Genomic DNA, 18,456 nt, shown 5'->3' with positions numbered 1-18,456 from the left:
ATTCAACATTAATAACAAACATAGGACTTAACCTAATAGGAAAGTCAACTTTCTGGTTCTGACAGTCTACTACAATTATACAAGGTATTACTGGGGAAAGCAAGGTGAAAGCCTCAGAGCAATTCTCTGAACTATTTTTGCAACTTCCTCTGAGTCAAACTATTTCAAAACAAGTTGTTTTAAAAATTATCAAGCACAGAAAGATATTACTGCATCTAAAATATTATTAAGGTCAAAAATCTAAATTTGAGGTTTTATGTAAACCCTCAGCTTTCTCAAAATTTGAAGTTTTGTGTAAATCCTCAGCTTTCTCATCAAATAAGATGTTTAATAACAAAACTATGACTGTCTAGTCATAACAAAAGAGTCTAAAATGCAGTACTTAGGTGCAGTCTCAAAAATGACAGAATGATCTCTGTTCATTTCCAAACCAAACCATTCAGTCACAGTAATCCAAGTCTATGCCCCAACCACTAATGCCTAAGAAGGTTCTATGATGACCTACCAGATCTTCTAGAACTAACACCAAAAAAAGATGTCCTTTTCATCACAGGGGACTGGAATGCAAAAGTAAGAAGTCAAGAGATATCTGCAGTAAGCAAGTTTGGCCCTGGAGTGCAAAATGAAGCAGGGCAAAGGCTAACAGAGTTTTGCCAAGAGAACGCACTGGTCATAATAGCAAACAGCCTCTTCCAGCAACACAAAAGGAGACTCTACATATGGACATCACCAGGTACTCAATACCAAAATCAGATTCATTATATTCCTTGCAGCCAAAGATGGAGAAGCTCTAATACAGTCCGCAAAAACAATACCAGGAGCTGATTCAGATCATGAACTCCTTATTGCAAAATTCAGACTTAAATTGAAGAAAGTAGGGAAAATGGCTAGACCATTCAGGTATGACCTAAATCAAATCCCTTACAATTATATAGTGGAAGTGACAAATGGATTCACACGATTAGATCTGATAGATTGCCTGAAGAACTATGGATGGAGGTTTGTGACATTGTACAGGAGGCAGTAATCAAGACCATCCCCAAGAAAAAGAAATGCAAAAAGGCAAAATGGTTGTCTGAAGATGCCTTACAAATAGCTGAGAAAAGAAGAGAAGGGAAAAGCAAAGGAAAAAAGGAAAGATATACGCATATTAATGCAGAGTTCCAAAGAACAGCAAGGAGAGATAGCAAGCCTCCCTCAGTGATCAGTGCAAAGAAACAGAGGAAAACGATAGAATGGGAAAGACTAGAGATCTCTTCAAGAAAATTAGAGATAGCAAGGGAACATTTCATGCAAAGATGGGCACAATAAAGGACAGAAACAGTATGAACCCAAGAGAAGCAGAAGATATTAAGAGGTGGCAAGAATACACAGAAGAACTATTTTAAAAAAAATCTTAATGACCCATATAACCACAAAGGTGTGATCACTCATCTAGAGTCAGACATCCTAGAGTGTGAAATCAAGTGGACTTTAGAAAGCATCACTATGAACAAAGCTAGTGGAGGTGACAGAATTCCAGCTGAGCTATTTCAAATCCTAAAAGATGCTGCTGTGAAAGTGCTGCACTCAATATGCCAACAAATTTGGAAAACTCAGCAGTGGCCACAGGACTGGAAAAGGTCAGTTTTCATCCCAAACCTAAAGAAAGGCAATGCCAAAGAATGTTCAAACTACTGCACAAATGCACTCATCTCACATGCTAGCAAAGTAATGCTCAAACTTCTCCAGGCCAGGCTTCAACAGTACGTGAACGGTGGTGAACTTCCAGATATTCAAACTGAATTTACAAAAGGCAGAGGAACCAGAGATCAAATTGCCAACATCCACTGGATCATACAAAAAGCAAGAGAATGTCAGAAAAACATCTACTTCTACTTTATTGACTATGCTAAAGTCTTTGACTATATGGATCACAACAAACTGTGGAAAATTCTTTAAGAGATGGGAAGAGCAGACCACCTTACCTGCCTCCTGAGAAAGCTGTATGCAGGTCAAGAAGTAACAGTTAGAACTGGTCATGGAACAACGGACTGGTTCCAAATGTGAAAGGAGTACGTCAAGGCTGTATATTGTCATCCTGCTTATTTAACTTATATGCAGAGTACATCAGGCAAAATGCCAAACTGGATGAAGCACAAGCTGGAATCAAGATTTCCAGAAGAAATACCAATAACCTCAGACATGCAGATGATACCACCCTTATAACAGAAAGCGAAGAGGAACTAAAGAGCCTCTTGATGTAAGTGAAAGAGAACAGTGAAAATGCTGGCTTAAAATGCAACATTAAAAAAACCTAAGATCATGGCATCTGGTCCCATCACTTCATGGGAAATAGATGGGGAAACAATGGAAACAGTGACAGACTTTATTTTCTTGGGCTCCAAAATCACTGTAGATGGTGACTGCAGCCACGAAATTTAAAAATGCCTGCTCCTTGGAAGAAAAGCTATGACAAACCTAGACAGCATATTAAAAAGCAGAGACATTACTTTGCCGACAAAGGTCCGTATAGTCAAAGCTATGGTTTTCCAGTAGTCATGTATGGATGTGAGAGTTGGACCATAAAGAAAGCTGAGCGCCAAAGAATTGATGCTTTTGAACTGTGGTGTTGGAGAAGACTCTTCAGAGTCCCTTGGACTGCAAGGAGATCCAAGCAGTCCACCCTAAAGGAGATCAGTCCTGAATATTCACTGGAATATTGAAGTATTGAATATTGGAAGTATGGAATATTGAAGCTCCAATACTTTGGCCACCTGCTGGGTAAGACTGAAGGCAGGAGGAAAATGGCATTACAGAGGATGAGATGGTTGGATGGCATCACCGACTCAATGGACATGAGTTTGAGCAAGGTCCGAGAGTTGGTGACTGACAGGGAAGCCTGGTGTGCTACAGTCCATGGGGTCACAAAGAGTCAGACAGGACTGACTGACTGAACTGTACTGATGACTGTTTAAGAAAAGCTGTACTGTCACAAGAACATCTAGGATGATAGTGGTACTCTATTTCTTGATTCAGGTCTTAATTACAAAATTGTTTGCATTATAAATATTATTAAGATTCTGTATTCTTTTTTGTTTTTGCACTTCTCAGTATGTGAGATATAATTTCATAATAAAATGATAAAATTAGTAATAATAATAAAACCAATCACTGGATTGTTGAGTGATTAAATCAGTGCATACATGTAAAGTACTGGCAAATAATAACATTCATATATTAGCCATCAATTAGATTTTATTTGACATTAATTCATAGTCATTAGGAAAGAGTCTGGAAGAACACAGAAACAACAAAACCATCAGTAGCCACTATCCTGAATGATGTTTTTTTGTTGTTTTTTTTTTTTTAATAAAAGTATGGTTGATTTACAGTGTTTCAGGTATATAACACAATGATTCAGTTATATATACATGTATTCTTTTTCAGATTTGTTTCCATTATAGGTTATTACAAGATACTGAATTTATTTCCCTGTGCTTCTTGTTCTTGTTGTTTAGCTATATTATATGTAATACTGAATAACAAGGTTGCAAAGGACTTTTATTTTTGCTGATATTCTAATCTTCCCACAATCAATACAAGTTAAAAACAAACCTACAGTTCTTAGGTTAAAAAAATGCTTTAAAAAAATTTTAATGTGCATACTGTTTCCATATAACACATGGAAGAAAACTGGGGGAGAGAGTTTATAACAAAAACAAAATAGCAGATCCTACCGGAAGTCTGACTTTTCTCAGTGTCTCATAGTAGTTAGTCGCGTGTGTCCCACAGCCCATGGTTCTCAAAAAATATGGAGAGAGCATGGGGTGGAACACAGCCGTGCAGGTCAAAAAATGTAATGGAGATATATTTTTAACCACACATGTAATCCCATGTCCAAATATACCTCATACACGTAGGTACATATTACCAAAGAGAGGAGATATTAAATGTAGGTTAAATCTAGTTATGGGAAGGTCCTTGGCAGGCGGTAACCAAAAGCACAGAGACCATTCTGTAAGTTCCCCACAATATGGCTCCCATGGCTGTCCCAACCCCAGCGCCTCCTGCGGACCTATGGCTGCCTGCCTTCTCCCACTGCCACCACCTCCCTCACTGACACCAACCATAGGGAACGCTGAAGAACCACGACAAGCCAGGCCAGCATCTAGAGGCGCCGGGCATCCTGCCCCTGCCTCCCTGAGGCTCACCTGCCAGCAGGCTGTTGCAGGGGGTGGGCGGGTTCCTGCTGCCCTGGACCCAGGCCCCCCCGCCTCCCTCCACAGGCAGGGTCCCAGGCAAACCGCTGCTGGAAAGCTGCCCCTGATCCACCGGGCTCCATTACGTGAAAATAAAACACCAGCCTGTTCTGGGCCTGCCCAGCACATTACTGGGAGGAAGCTATAAAAGCTGCCAACACGGGTTACCTCAAGCATGTTCCTTCTCAAATATGCCGGGAGCGAGGCATGGCCTTTCCTCTCTTCCCCGCCTTCCATCTTTGAGGCAAAGGCTTTCTGTGTCCTGTTTATTGACATCCTCGCCTCTTGGCTGGTCCAGCTGCGCCAGAGCCAGTTGCCCTCCTGGCCATTCAAAGTGCCCCCGTTCCGACCCACTGCCTGTAATGCGCACTTCCAGACCGCACAGCCCACTGGCTGCTCAAAGTCTGGCTCTGAAACCAAATAAAAAGCTTTTCATTTACACTCCAGTTTATGTGCAGCAGCTCAAAAGCCTTATTTTCATGTCTTAGGCAGCTCCCACCTGAATAAATTCGCTCTAAGTGCCACTTTTCCTTTTGTGGATTATAAAGCAGTGAGGAGGGCTGAGGGATGGCCCTGCAGGATGCCACAGGCAGGCAAGGATGCAAAGTGACCCCTTGGAGACCAAGACAACTGATCGATGCCAGGACCCTCGACAATGCACACCACAGCCCTGGAAGGGCAGAAACCACAGCTACTCTCAGCTTTGTCATAGTTGAAAGCACAGCCCTGCCCAGTCCTGGTTCCAAATCCCAGCTCTGCAGATTTCTCAGTGTGTATCCTTGGGACATGGGCCTGCCTTAGAGCTTATTTCTTTACATATAAATAGGGACAACACCTCAGGGAGGGGCTACTCTAATGACTGAACCTGACAATAAAATACATAAAGTTCTTACCACAGTAACTGGCACATAGAAAGCCCCTGAGAGATAGCATCCATTATCACTCAAATTCATTTTTAAGTGTGTGAAGGATGTACTTGATGCTAGGTGCCAGGTATAAGCAAAATCAACATGGTCCCTGGCTTCAAGGACTCACAGGGCAAAGGGCAACAATCCTAACCCTTTGGGACCTCTACTACAATGGCTGTGCACACACAAGACAGGGAAGGAGGGCTAAACCTGCCTGGGAAGATCTGGAAACAATGAATGTCTAAAACATTCAACTCATTTAAGGCTGATGTTATCTGGTAGTTTCCAGCCTGGTCTCATTTCCCACCTATCTCTCCCCGCCGCTCCCCCTCCTGGGGGCCTTCCCACTATACCAGCCCCACCCTGCGGCCTCTGCCTGGGATGTGCCCCCCTCCCCCAACATTCCCATGATTGGCACCCTTGCTTCACTAGGGTTTCTGCTCACATGTCACCTTCCTGGTCACTCCAAAAAGATTTCTGTCCCCTTCTGCTGCTGTATTATTCTGCACTCACCAATACTGCATTCAAATCTATCTGCCTGCTTTTTTATTGTGCACCTTCTCCACTAGGATGGGATCTCCGTGGGCATGGGGACTTGGTTCATCGCTGTGAACTCTGAATCTAAAACAGTGCGGAATCAAATTAATGAGCCACAGTTAGAAACTGGGGACTCCTCACCCGTAAAGCACGAGGCTAAGAGTGTCATGTACATGGGCATTTAATCCTTACCACATACTACTGACCTCTTCTGCTGGGCCATCCCCAAGAAGAGTGGAGGCGAATCACTCTAGGAGTGCCATAGCCAGCCCTAGTCTTCCCCATCATCCTTCCAAACTTCTGATAAACAGCTCCCAGGGAAACATCCCAAGAAGTAAGTTAAACCCAAGGTCTCTCCTGTATCTGAGAAGCTTGCCCTCCAGAGTCTGCCCTTCCTAAAGATCAGAAAGGGCTCCACAAGTCCTACACAACCAAACAGCCACCATGTATTAGATGCTTCTTGTTGTGGTTTAGTCACTCAGTCGTGTCCAAGTCTTTGCAACCCCATGGACTGTAGCCCACCAGGCTTTGCTGTCCATGGGATTCTCCAGGCAAGAATACTAGATGGGGTTGCCATTTCCTTCTCCAGGGGACCTTCCCAGATCAGGGATGGAACCTGCATCTCCTGCACTGATAGGTGGGTTCTTTACCCCTGAGCCACCAGTTAAGTCCGCATTGGCTACTCATGTACAGACTTTGTCTCACATCCTCCCCACACTCTGCTTCATAGTCATGACCCCTCAATCTAGAGGGGAAACCAAGGGTCAGAAAGGTTAACTCACTTTTCATGAACACACAGTTAAGAAGTGTCAGAGCTAGGAATCTGAAACCCTGGTTTGTCTGATTTAAAAGGCCATGCCATTACCCACTATTTCGCCAGTGCCTCTGGGTGCCCACACGGGTTCTCCCCTAGCTTGGGTCAGCCTCCTTGGTCACTGATGGTGCACAGCAGATCAGAGAGCATGAGCTCTGGGCCCGACAGACACACTTTCCCCACTTCCACCAGCTGGGTCCTGCCCAGGGGCCACCGAAGGCTGGGTCAGAGGCTCCCTCTGCTTCACAGGAGAACTGCTCCAGGAAGACAGAAGACAGGGGCTCTGCCAGCACCTAGCAAGTACTCAACCCACTTTAAGTACATGAGCCCCAAACTCTCCGTGCAGGTCAGCATCATCTGTGGACAAGTTATATGATTTATTAAAGTCTCAGTTTACTTTTCTATAAAAGAGATGGTCATTTACCTGCCTTCAGTTATTAGTCAAAGAGGTGAAACACGTCAAATGCTTACAGCAGTACCTGGCCCGTGAGAAACACTCAATAAATGTTAGCTCATCATTGCATCCTATTTCGTAACCCAGGAAACAGACAACTAGGAAGGCAACCAACTTGCTTGACATCTCTCATCTGGTTCAGGGATTTGACCCCAGCCTGCCTGACCCCAGGCCACTTCAAGGTTGACATTAACACACCCACCCAGTGACCAGCAACACGGTAGAGAGAAATGCTATGTTTCAGTAAAAAACTACAGCACACCCGTGCTGCTAAGTCACTTCAGTCATGTCTGACGCTGTGCAACCCCACAGACGGCAGCCCACCAGGCTCCCCCGTCCCTGGGATTCTCCAGGCAAGAACACTCGAGTGGGTCGCCATTTCCTTCTCCAGTGCATGAAAGTGAAAAGTGAAAATGACGTAGCTCAGTCGTCAGCACACCCTTATGGGTATCCAATTCTGGTCCTGCTCTTTGTCACTGACATAGTTTTCACCTCTTGGTAAATTGCAATTTTTACTTTGTTACCCCCCTATAAATTGGATTGGATCCTGCCATCTTAGACATTTCTGTCCTCACCAAATTCTCCATTCTTCTAGTTTCCCACTTTTTCCCACCCTCCTGGCATGGATTCCTTGAGAACTACAACCTGACCACCCAGTTCCTTATCGGAAGTCCAAGCTGGTGGTGGCTGACCTTCCCCTCCAGATCTAAAGAAGTCTCACAAGCTGAAGCCAGACTACAATGTGATAAAAACTTCAAAAGACTCATCACCACAGCAGATCGTGAACTCTCTCATTTAAATGCCTGACAGTTCACACTATCCAGCAAACACTCTCCACTGCATGAGGCCAACAGATGGTTCAGCTGGTCCTGCATGAACGAAGGGTAACTGAGCAAGAAACGAACTTACACCGTTCAAAAGAAGAATGCACCCTCTGTCCTTGAACAAGAGGATGGGCGACAAAGACTCTCCCCTTGATCAAACTTTTGCTGGCTTCTCTGAGCCCAGAGCCCTCTTCTCAAAGGGCCCTGACCTTGGCCTTCCTAGGCAGGCCTACATAGCCCAGTCTTCGCAAGAATCCTGCTAAGTCAGTTCAGAGACAATCTCCCACCTTTGATGTGTCAGTCCTTGGCCTGCCTTTAGCAAGAATTCTGTTAGATCAGTTTAGTAAGCATCCCCTACCCTGGATGCCTCCTCTTAGTAATTTTCCATCCACTGAGGCCTTCATCCTGCTGCTTGGGGCTAAATCCCCACCTGTCGTTGTGTTCAGAGTTCAACCTGATACTGCAGTACCCCTACTGCAATACCCCTGAATAAAACATTCTTTATTATTCTAACAAGCATCAAAATAATTTTTTCTTTAACTACCCTAAGGCTTGCTTCAAGTAGGAGGGCCTCCCTTCCTGAAAATTCTCCAGTCATGTCTCAGTCAAATCCCATCCCAGATCTCCTGCAAGTAACCTTTCTCTTCTGCTCAGCACGAGCAAACCTCCAACAACCAAGGAGCTGCTTCCCTGCCCTATGGATCTTTGCCTCTCTCAGGCTGGCTGCCAGCCCACCACTTCCCAGCCGTCTATGCACGCAGAGAACACGAAAAAACAGAAATGCATTCCCCATCTGGAAATGCCTCAGAGCTAAACATTATGTAGGATGTGATGGTGTTCGTCTACCCAAAGCGAGACTAAGAGAAACACGGAGACAGGAGGAGACTGCTGCCGAAGGCCAGTGCGTCAGCAAGAGCTAAATTTAGCAACCAAAGCCTCTAACTTCATTCTTTTAGGAAGAAAGAGCAGCAGAAGAAAAAAATGTATGCACATATTTAAATGAAAAAACCTTTGAGAGAGGGAGAGAGTCCACATCCTTAGTGACCTGAAGAAATGCATGAGGAGGGACCACTCTTGGGGAGCCTGCCTCAAGTCAGGTGGGGGGGTCTTTTGGACCCAGTGAACGCATGATACAAAGGAAGCTGCAGACTGAGAAATCTAAACATTAAGTGCTGAGGGCAAGGAGAACAGGTGGATTCCAAAAAGTTACCAATTCTGGAAAAACCCGTAACACAGGTTTTCAAACAGATTTTGTCTTCTAGTAGAGTGGCTAGTATAAAAACATACATCAAAAAAATAAATAAATAAAAATTAAAACATACATCATCTAGGCCCCACTGCCTCCAGGGAGGGTCTGGAAACCTGGGGGAAGAGATGGAGACATTCCAAGTGATGCAAAGTGGTCATCTGAGCACACATGGGGAGCCTCAGCTCTGTCTGTAGCCAGCTCTGCCCGGTTGAGCCATTTCCCCATCTCTGGGCTAAGGATAACTGTCTGTGAAATAACAGTACAGCCTGGCTGCACTGAGACATTATAACATACGGAGACACACTCTGTTCTGGATTTATGTGTGGGGAAGCTGGTGGACATTATCAGATTCTACCCCACTCCCACCAGAATCAAGACTTCTGCCTTGACCTTGATAAAAGATCCGTTATTAAGGGATTTCACCACGCTCTTAGAAATGTATCAGTTCCCACAAAGGGCTAATAATCTCACTGTAAACAGAGTCCTCATAAGTCAGTAAGAAAAATACAAGAACCTCAACTGGAAAATGAATGAAGGACCTGAGCAATTCACAAAATCATGCAATAACTTAATTCTAGGGGCGAGGGGGCAGAATGAGACTCCTTACTGGTAACAAGAAAAAGGACATAATTAAAATAAAAATGAGAGAGCTTTCCCCACATGTCAATTAGCAAGTTCCTAAAATCTCAATAATACCCAGCAAGGGCTGGGACTCAGAGAATTTCAAATCCTAGTGTATCATCAGTAGACAGCAAGGCAGCCTGACTTAACCAGGGGCAACCTGGCCAGATGACATCCCAAGCCACCTAATAATTCTGTGAGGGGAAGCACACTGACTGAAACGGTCACTATGGCCAGGCACCACAGTAACCATGTGCATGAGTTGTTTTACAACAGGAGGTCCTGGTAAGGAACACAGAACTAATAAGCCACCACCGACCGGAAGAGTTCATAGATCAAGAACTTCTTATTTTCAACATATGAGTCAGAAATCACTCAGCCATGATTAATAGAAGCCACCAAAGTTGACATGGGATGGCTTAAGTGGAGAAAAATGGAATTCATTAGCTCACGTTACTGGGTTGTCCGGAGCACACATATAGCTTCAGGCATGACTGGATCTAGGTGTTCAAACATCAGGGCTCTATTTGTCTGACTTTCTCCATTTAATGACCAAGATATTCACCAACAGAACCAATAAATTGCCTTGAGTGGAAGAAATTTTTCAATAAAAAAGATATTTGCCAACAGGCTTATATTTATACCCTATCAATCCCAGCAAAAGTACATCATCTTCCCCAAGAGCTCTGGGAGAGAAGTGCCGGGAAGGACTCAACTGGCTACATTCAACAGCCTACTCCTAGGGACACAGGGCAAAGGAGTGCCTTCCAGTCACACGGAAAAGGTATTCTCTTCCTAGAAGGGAGTGGGAGCTGCTGGAAAGGAAAAAAAACAGTTCCACCTTAATGAATCTCTCCCACTTTAAGAACACGTTAGTTTCTTGGCACAGGCATTCACTGGCAGTGGTAGGCATGAATGACACCATCAAGCTGGGGTTACTTTGCCACCAAGGCAAAATGAATTATTAGTCTACATTCAGACTACAACAACAATCTAAGTGAGAATGCATTTTTTTAAACTCACATTTGAGGTATGAGTTACATATAGTAAGATTCACCCTTTTTAGTAAAGAGTTCTACCAATGTTAGTGAATGCACACAGCTATGTGTGACCACCACCACAATCAGGATATAGAACATTTCCATATCCCCCACTCCCAGCCCCTAGCAACCACTGATTTGCTCTGAAGCCTTGTACCTGAGTACCATGAAGTTATATTTCCAGAATATCATAAAGTTCTTTAATGTGCAGCCTTTTAAGTCTGGGAGCAACCCACTCCAGTACTATTGCCTGGAAAATTCCATGGATGGAGGAGCCTGGTAGGATACAGTCCATGGGATCGCAAAGAGTCGGACACAACTGAGCAACTTGACTCACTTTCTTTCACTTAGAACACACTTGAGATTCATCTATGTCGGTGCACGTGTCAAGTAGTTCACTCCTTTTATTGCTGATCATTGATACACCCCCCCCAACACACACACACCCCATACCCCAAATGCGTAAATTTCCTATATGTACCCAGGAACATGGGTTACATCCAAGAGCAAAATAACATTTTTACTTTATTCTCGTGGCACTTTCATTTTAATGGTAAGAAACCAAAAATGGATAAACACACACAGTTCATCAGGAAGTAAGAAATGACATGAATCTAAACAGAGCAGGCTGGCACATGGAGGGGGTGGTGCCCCTGCAATAAAGGATCAGGAAGAGCCTCCGAGGGACGCACAGCAGGCAAGGCAGACACCTTACCACATTCCAGACAGAAGGAATCACCGGAGCAGAGGCCTGAGATCTAAATGGGCTTGGGGTGTTTGAGGAACAGCAAGCTGCCCAGAGGCTGCAGGGATCACAATCATGGAGAGGACAGGAGATGAGGTGGGAAGGAGGGCAGGGCCTCACAGACAAGGGTGATGAAACCTTTGTGTTTCACCCAAGTGAGATGGCTAACTGTCTAATTCAGACACCCCACACCCTCTGCCTTCTCCACACCAACACACAAGAGGCTGGGTCCTGCTGGAGACCTTTCCAGAGCCTCCCAGTAAGAGCCACAGCAAATCCCACCTCCACACCCACCACCTCCCCTGCTCTGACACTTCACAGAGCAAGCTCCTTGGAGCCTGCCTGCGACACCACTTGCTACCCATATACACTGGGTCCTATGTCTTCCCAGCAGGACCAGCTACATCCTTTGCCAGTCCCAGAAGGGACTGCCAGATAAAATGGGTTAACCTTGAATTTCAGATATACCATGAGTATTTTTTAATGAAAGTATGTCCCAGATACTGCATGGGACCTACCTGGGCCTCTCTTCCAGCTACTTTACAGAGGAAACAAGTATCAGCCTCTCCGTACTACACTCTCCACAGCTGCTTCCTCACCCACGCAGACAGTCTCCGCCTCAGCCCTGGATCCAACGCACTCCTGCCTACTCAGTTTTTTGTACCATGTATTCCCCTTCTCCTCTCTGCATCTTCAACTTCTGGTCTCCCAGAGGTCTACTTTTCTCCTGCAGTTCAACATGCTCCAGTCTTCCCCAGTTTGTTAAACCTTCCCTGGATCCTCCCATACTATTACCCTTCCCTCCGTGTTCAGATACTTTGAATGATGTATCACCTTCCCTCGACTTCCTCACCTCCCCATGTCCAGTCAACTCCCCACTCCCTGGCCGTCTCCTCCTGAACTCAAGGACACTGCTCTTGCTACAATCATCAGTGACCTTCTCGGCATTCAATTCTCAAGTGCCATCTTTCTCTCCATCTTAAAGCTCTCTTGGCTTGGCTTCAGTGACACCAAATTTCCTGGCTTACTCTATTGGAGGCAGCTTCTTCACAGTTGGCTCCTCCTCCATATACACTGGGATCCTGACTCTCTGTCCCGGACTCTCCATGGACACAGTCCATGCTCACCCTCAGTGGAAACCATAGGGTCTACATGAGGAAGAAGTCCTCATCTCTCTACATTTCTCTCCTGAGCTTCAGATTCTAATGAATACAAGGCAGCTCCACTGTTACCTCCTTGAACTCAACATGTCCAAAATCAAACTAAACCAGGAAAGAGTGGACTCATATTCCCAACCTCCCTCACCCCTGGCATCACCTCCTATTTTCCATATGTGACTGGCACATCCATTAATCCATTTCCAAGTCACAAACTCAGGTTTCAACCTTGGCTCTTCTTCCTCCTTCTCTCTGATATAGAAATCCTATCAGTTCTGTTCTCTAAGTGTCTCTTGATTACATATATTCTCTCCCCTGTTTCAGTTACTGCTCTCTCCCCACTACTGGAATCTCAACAGCCTCCCAGCCCGGCCTGTTCCCAGTCTTGCCCCTTCTGTTTGCACCCAGCAGCCCCATCCCTCAAGGCCGCCTCTCAAAGGATAGACCAAGGTTCTCTCAATATACCTCAATCCTCAGCCAGACCACACCGTCTCTGGCCTCCCTCCAGGCTTCTGCACAGCCCGCTTCCTCTGCCCAGCGCCCCTTCCACCCCGTTTACGTCCTCACTCCCCAGCAGAGCTAGCCGACTCACCAGCCACAGCAATCAGCAGTGGAGAGGGTGCCAGTACACTCGGGTTCCCTGGGTTCCAGCCACGGTCTCCCCACTTCACGGGTGTGTGCTTTTAACCCTTCAGGAAAGGAGGAGTGATAATTGAGAGGACGTCATTGGTTAGGTACCAAACCATCTCCGCTCCTTCCTAACAGAACCCCAAATCTGTTCAGGGGCCACATGCTCATTCCAGTGAACCCATCATGATTGGTATAACTTATAGAAACCTGCCTTCTTTTTGCCCGTGATTAATTCTGGCCAATGCAATGTAAGAGGAAATCTACAGAGGACTCTTGGAAAATACGACACTAGTCTTTTAGAACCAGGCAAGAGAACCCCCTGCTCAGGGCCCCAACGGGCAGGAGGGTCCCATTGATCACAGACCACAGGTACAAGTTAAACAACACATTGGCACCCCATCCCTCAGAGTCACACAGCATCATCCATAACCCTCAACATCTGCTTTGAAGACTAACACAGTTCAGGTCCCAAAGAAATACTTCACACCTCTTGCCCTAGGTCTTGAAAACAAAAGGTAACTGCGTCCAACGGAGAAGGTTGGTAGATGTGCTTTGGCCAGCTGAAGAGACAAAGACAAACGCTGCTGTAGAGTGTTGGGAGCACTTGAGAGCAGACAAATGAGCTTGTCAAACCCTTCCTCTCAGCACAAATACAACACGTTCTTGCAAAATGAGAAATTCAGGAAGGCTGAACGTCATGAGAAATTCAGAGCAGGAAGAATCTTCGTCCTTTTGGTCACTGGCCAGCCACTGCCAACCTTAGGCCCACCAATCCCAGATTTGTTGGTTGGTTATTTTTTTTAAGATTTTTTTGATGTAGGCCATTTTTAAAGTTCTTATTGAATTCATTACAATATTGCTTCTATGTTTTATGTTTTGGTTTTTTGGCCATAAGGCATGTGGGACCCTAGCTCCTCAACCAGTGTTGGAATCCACACCCCCTGCATTGGGGAGCAAAATCTTAACCACTGGATCCAACGCAGTCTCCAGATTTCTTGTTTAATCAACAATCAATGTCATTCTGATTAAAGCCACTGTAAGGCTTTGACTTGAGGTAAGTGACTAGCAAATTGCTCAGTTTTGAGTACTCACTATGAGCCAGCACAATGCTGAAGAGGAGGCTCTTGCAGCACTGCTCGGCACATAGTAGGGTGCCATGCAATTCACCATCTTAACTGAGTACTTTTCAGAGTTAAAAGAGGGTACATAAAAAACAATGTCAGAACCAGAGGACCTTACCAGGCCAGCTAAGAATTATCACGCTATTGTTAGCTCTTCTTCCCGTGTATTAACTTGAACAATATTCTCTGTTCCCCAAATCTTCATGAAGGGCCCACAGCACCCTTCAGGTGCTCTGCTGCAGCACTGCTCACAGTCTGTAGCTCAAGGATGTCTTACAAGTCCATCTACCTGAGCAGACAGCAGCTCTAAGGAGGTGGGGGCTGGGTGTGTTCTGTCCTCCACTGCAGGCACCCACAGGGCCTCCTGAAGAGTGGGTGCTCAATTTCTTCTGCAAAATGAACTCATCTGGTCTCTCCTGTGGATGCCTGCCTGACCCTGGTGATGCCACTATAGAGTGAAATGCCCTTACATTTTCATTTGGGTTCTGTGGGAATGGGCCCTTTACTTCCTTCACTAACATGTCCCCTGAAGTCCTAAATGCAGTGCCCAGGAGGTAACAGTACTCAGGCAATGCCTGCTGTGCTTCCAGCATCCTTTCCAACAACCAGGTAACACCTGGGGATTTTAACAACAGAGGGAAGGTGAACCTAGCATTCCTACTGCACTGTATCTAGTTATAACGTCTTGTTTCAGAAGATTGAGGATCAAGACGAGGGAACCCATCCTACCTAGGCACTAGGCTTTATTTCTCTCTTGTCATGTGACTTTTTTAAGCTGTGCTTTTCTGGCAGAAGCTTGCATGTATCTCACCGGATGAGGAGGAACCCAACTTCCTAGCCCCTTCTGCCCCCAGACATGGCTCTCCATATCATGAGATAGTAATCCATCTCTTCCAGCAGACCCCAGAGCACAAAATCCTCTCCCAAGAAGGAAAAGACCAGTCCAACACAGGCTTCAATGAGCTAGAAAGGAAGGACAGAAGGAAACACAAAGGCTGCTCTCTTTCCCGCCTGCCTTCTTTTCACATGCAATCAGCCCACAGTCCCTTTGGGAGTCAGATACAACGGTGGCCAAGCAGTTCAGCTGCCTCACCCCAGCTGCCTACCGCCATCCAACCCCACTGGCAGAGCCCCATTCCATTCTCCAGAAGAAGACGAGTCCTGCTCTGGACTTTCATGAGCATCAAGGACCAGCTGCGGTTTGGGGGCTAACATCCTACCAGCTGTCCAGCTGCCTGCAGCCATGCCAGAGACATCACTCTACTAGGGACCCTCCCCTGGCAGCCAATCAAATCCATCATGGCCCACTTTACATCACCTCTCCTATGGTCTGCTCTCAGGCAACCCGTCCTGCAGAACACAAGTGGTGGTGAAAGCCATGCAAATACTTAAACAGCTCCCATAAGACATTACCCACTTTGTTGTTCCCACACTGTGTGGGATTTCAGAAACATGCCTTACCTTTCACTACCCAGGGGGACTCTTTCTCCATCAATGAGGGATCCTTTTTCTTTTCCCCCTCATTAATGCAGATGTCACTGGAGCAGCCATTAAACCTAAAATGAAATTTTGAGGTAATTATCTGTCTTTAGACATAGAAGAAGGCCTTACAAGGTAAAGTAAATTCTTTCTGGAATTTTGTGGATTTTTATTCCTGACCCTTTATATCTCACTTTCCTACTTTATAGGACTTAAATTTTTTTTCCTGAGTCAACTTCACTAGCTAAAAAAAGAAACACTTCTGGTTGTGGGAGGAAGGGAGGGGGAAACAAGCAAATACAATGGGGTCCCCTGGCCCCCATCTGTTCCAAATCTTCCCCTCACAGGATGTAATGTCTAAAAAGCAAGAAAAATACTCCTTCCTCTTCCAATATTAGGCAGGATCTTGCATGCTAAGAGAAGAATGTCTGGTTACTCTGTGGGTTTTCATCTGTTTTTTAACTCACATATGGCCAAATTACCCTGGCCGCCCAATCCCATTTCCCCCTCTCCCCTAAAACCTCAGGTGCTCAGCAGGGCTCACGGCTAGCAAAGTGCATCCTGGTTTAGCCAAGGAGCCCCCACCCCTCCACACCACACCACCAACCCCTCTGGCACAAAAGATTTGCTCTAAGCCTCCCCAATAACTTCCGCAGATTTCTTAGCTGATGACCTGCCAAAGGGAAGCCAGGACCCCCCGAGGAAGTAGGCCACGTGCTCAGTTGCTCAGTTGTGTCCGACTCTTTGCAACCCCATGAACTGTAGCCCGCTAGGCTCCTCTATCCATTGGATTCTCCAGGCAAGAATACTGGAGTGAGTCGCCATTTCCTCCTTCAGGAAGTGGGCCACCCAGGAAGGTAAAATGAGTGGGCTCACTGGTCTGCACTTCTCCTGCGCCCTCATGTCCTGCTTCCAGGGACGACACAGGCGCAGATGAACACGCGCAGCCAAGGCCAGCGCATTCCAACAGGAAGGAGGTTCCCCAGTAGCTGCTACAATCCTACCAATGCCTTTCCAAGACAGCGAGAGCGCTATTTATAGGAAGGGGAGCCGACTGGGCGAGGCCAGTCCCACCAACCCTTCTTCCCAGCTTCTGTAGTTCTCCTTCAAATTAAGTGAAGAGGGCTTCCTCCCTGAATTACCCAATTTTTACAAGGGCAGAGCTCTCATTTAAATGACTGAGAAACCCTGACTGAGATGGCAAAGGATCTGCTTGATCTGCCCCTCCCTCTCTGGCCCTCCAGGTTCCTCTACTCTGGCCCCACAGCCACCTATGTTTTTCCCACATCATACACCTAGGATTTCAGAAACACTCCTTTCTGCCCTCCCTGACCCGCGTTCCCTCATGCATCTTGGCATGTGCTCCAAATTATCCTTCCTTCCTGCACACCCCTTCTTATCACAACCAACAAGACCCTGTGTGCTCTACCCTGGCGTGCTACCTCCTCCCTGCTGTTCCTCAATATGTCCCAGGGACTTTGCACTTGCTGTTGCCCCTACCCAGACCACGTTCTTCTGGGTGTTTGAAATTCTGGCTCCTTCACATGATATAAATTTCTGCCTTAAAATCACCCCCCTAGATGGGCCTTGCTCATAGAAACCATCTCCATTATTCTCTCCTTGCTCTATCCCACATGCCACACAAAACAGTCAAAAAAAATTTTTTTTAAGGGGAAGAGGAAGAGGAGCCCTCTTGGGATCAGCTCTCTGCTCTCTAAAACCAAGCCCAAAGAATGAACGTGCAGACATAGGAGTGGAAGGGGAGGGTGGAACAAATTGGGAGAGCTGGATTGACATATATATACTACGGTGCATAAAATGGCTAGCTAGTAGGAAGCTGCTGTGTAGCACAGGGAGCTCAGCTCAGTGCTGTGTGATGACCTAGAGCAGCGGGATGGGGGGATGCGGGAGGGAGGCTCAAGAGGGAATCCATCTAGTGTACTTATAGCTGATTCACTTCACTGTACAGCAGAAACTAACACAACATTGTAAAAGCAATCATGTGCGCCTGCTAAGTTGCTTCAGTCTTGTCTGACTCTTTGAGACCCTATGGATTGTAGCTGCCAGGCTCCTCTGTCCATGGGATTTTCCATGCAAGAATACTGGGATGGGTTGCCATGCCCTCCTCCAGGGGATCTTTTTGAGCCAGGGCAATTACTCCAATAATAAAATAAAAATAAAACAAATTAAAAAAATAAATAAATAAAACCAAGCCCAGCTTTGTCCCCATCTTCCTGACTTTCTCTGCCCCTCTACGCCCAGCCCCCGCCAAAGACGCCATTTCTGTTGGCTGCCCTGCAAGAGGGTGATGGATTCCACAGGCCAGCCCCTCTCAGCTCACTTCTCCGCTCCCCACAAAATTAGAAGGCCAGCGAGGAGCAGAGTGAGCTGCCCGAGCCCTATTGCGCTCTACTGCTCAAAGCAGCGAGCCTGGGAGGAAGGAGAGCTCATTAGGCCAGAAAGCCACGCAGGGAGGCCCACGCCCTAGTGGCTGGTGAGTTCCAGCGGCTAGCTTGGAGGGCGGGGAGGGGAGCTGGTTGTAGAACAGGCCCAAGTAAGTTTCCACATAAAGGAAAAAAGTAAACAGATGAAGGCTCTTCCTCAGCCCTTTCAGCCTCTCAGAGGAGAGCAAACCT

At 46.1% G+C, this 18,456-nt stretch overlaps 1 protein-coding gene across 13 annotated transcripts in view; it reads right to left on the bottom strand.

Annotated features, from left to right (window-relative positions):
- The window catches only part of LOC147369572 (uncharacterized), a 545,146-nt gene that overhangs the window by 325,684 nt on the left and 201,006 nt on the right, over positions 1-18,456 (bottom strand). For 12 of the 13 annotated variants that reach the window (XR_015167596.1, XR_015167591.1, XR_015167597.1 and 9 more), the window contains 2 exons: positions 15,803-15,897; positions 13,183-13,279 (listed from right to left, as the gene is read on the bottom strand). Coding sequence is in view for 3 of the 13 variants with exons in the window: in XM_086412164.1 (XP_086268290.1) it covers positions 13,183-13,279; positions 15,803-15,897 (192 nt within the window). In the remaining 10 variants the exon portion in view is untranslated. Of the gene's footprint in view, positions 1-11,195; positions 11,492-13,182; positions 13,280-15,802; positions 15,898-18,456 lie in introns of those variants that run through there. The other variant, XM_086412162.1, reaches the window with a different exon arrangement.

The sequence above is a fragment of the Bos grunniens genome, chromosome 7 (assembly GCF_055505025.1).
Source record: "Bos grunniens cultivar Pamir isolate PY7600 chromosome 7, Bosgru_T2T1.0, whole genome shotgun sequence".
NCBI lineage: Eukaryota > Metazoa > Chordata > Mammalia > Artiodactyla > Bovidae > Bos > Bos grunniens.
This window is presented reverse-complemented; position numbering and strand designations above follow the sequence as displayed.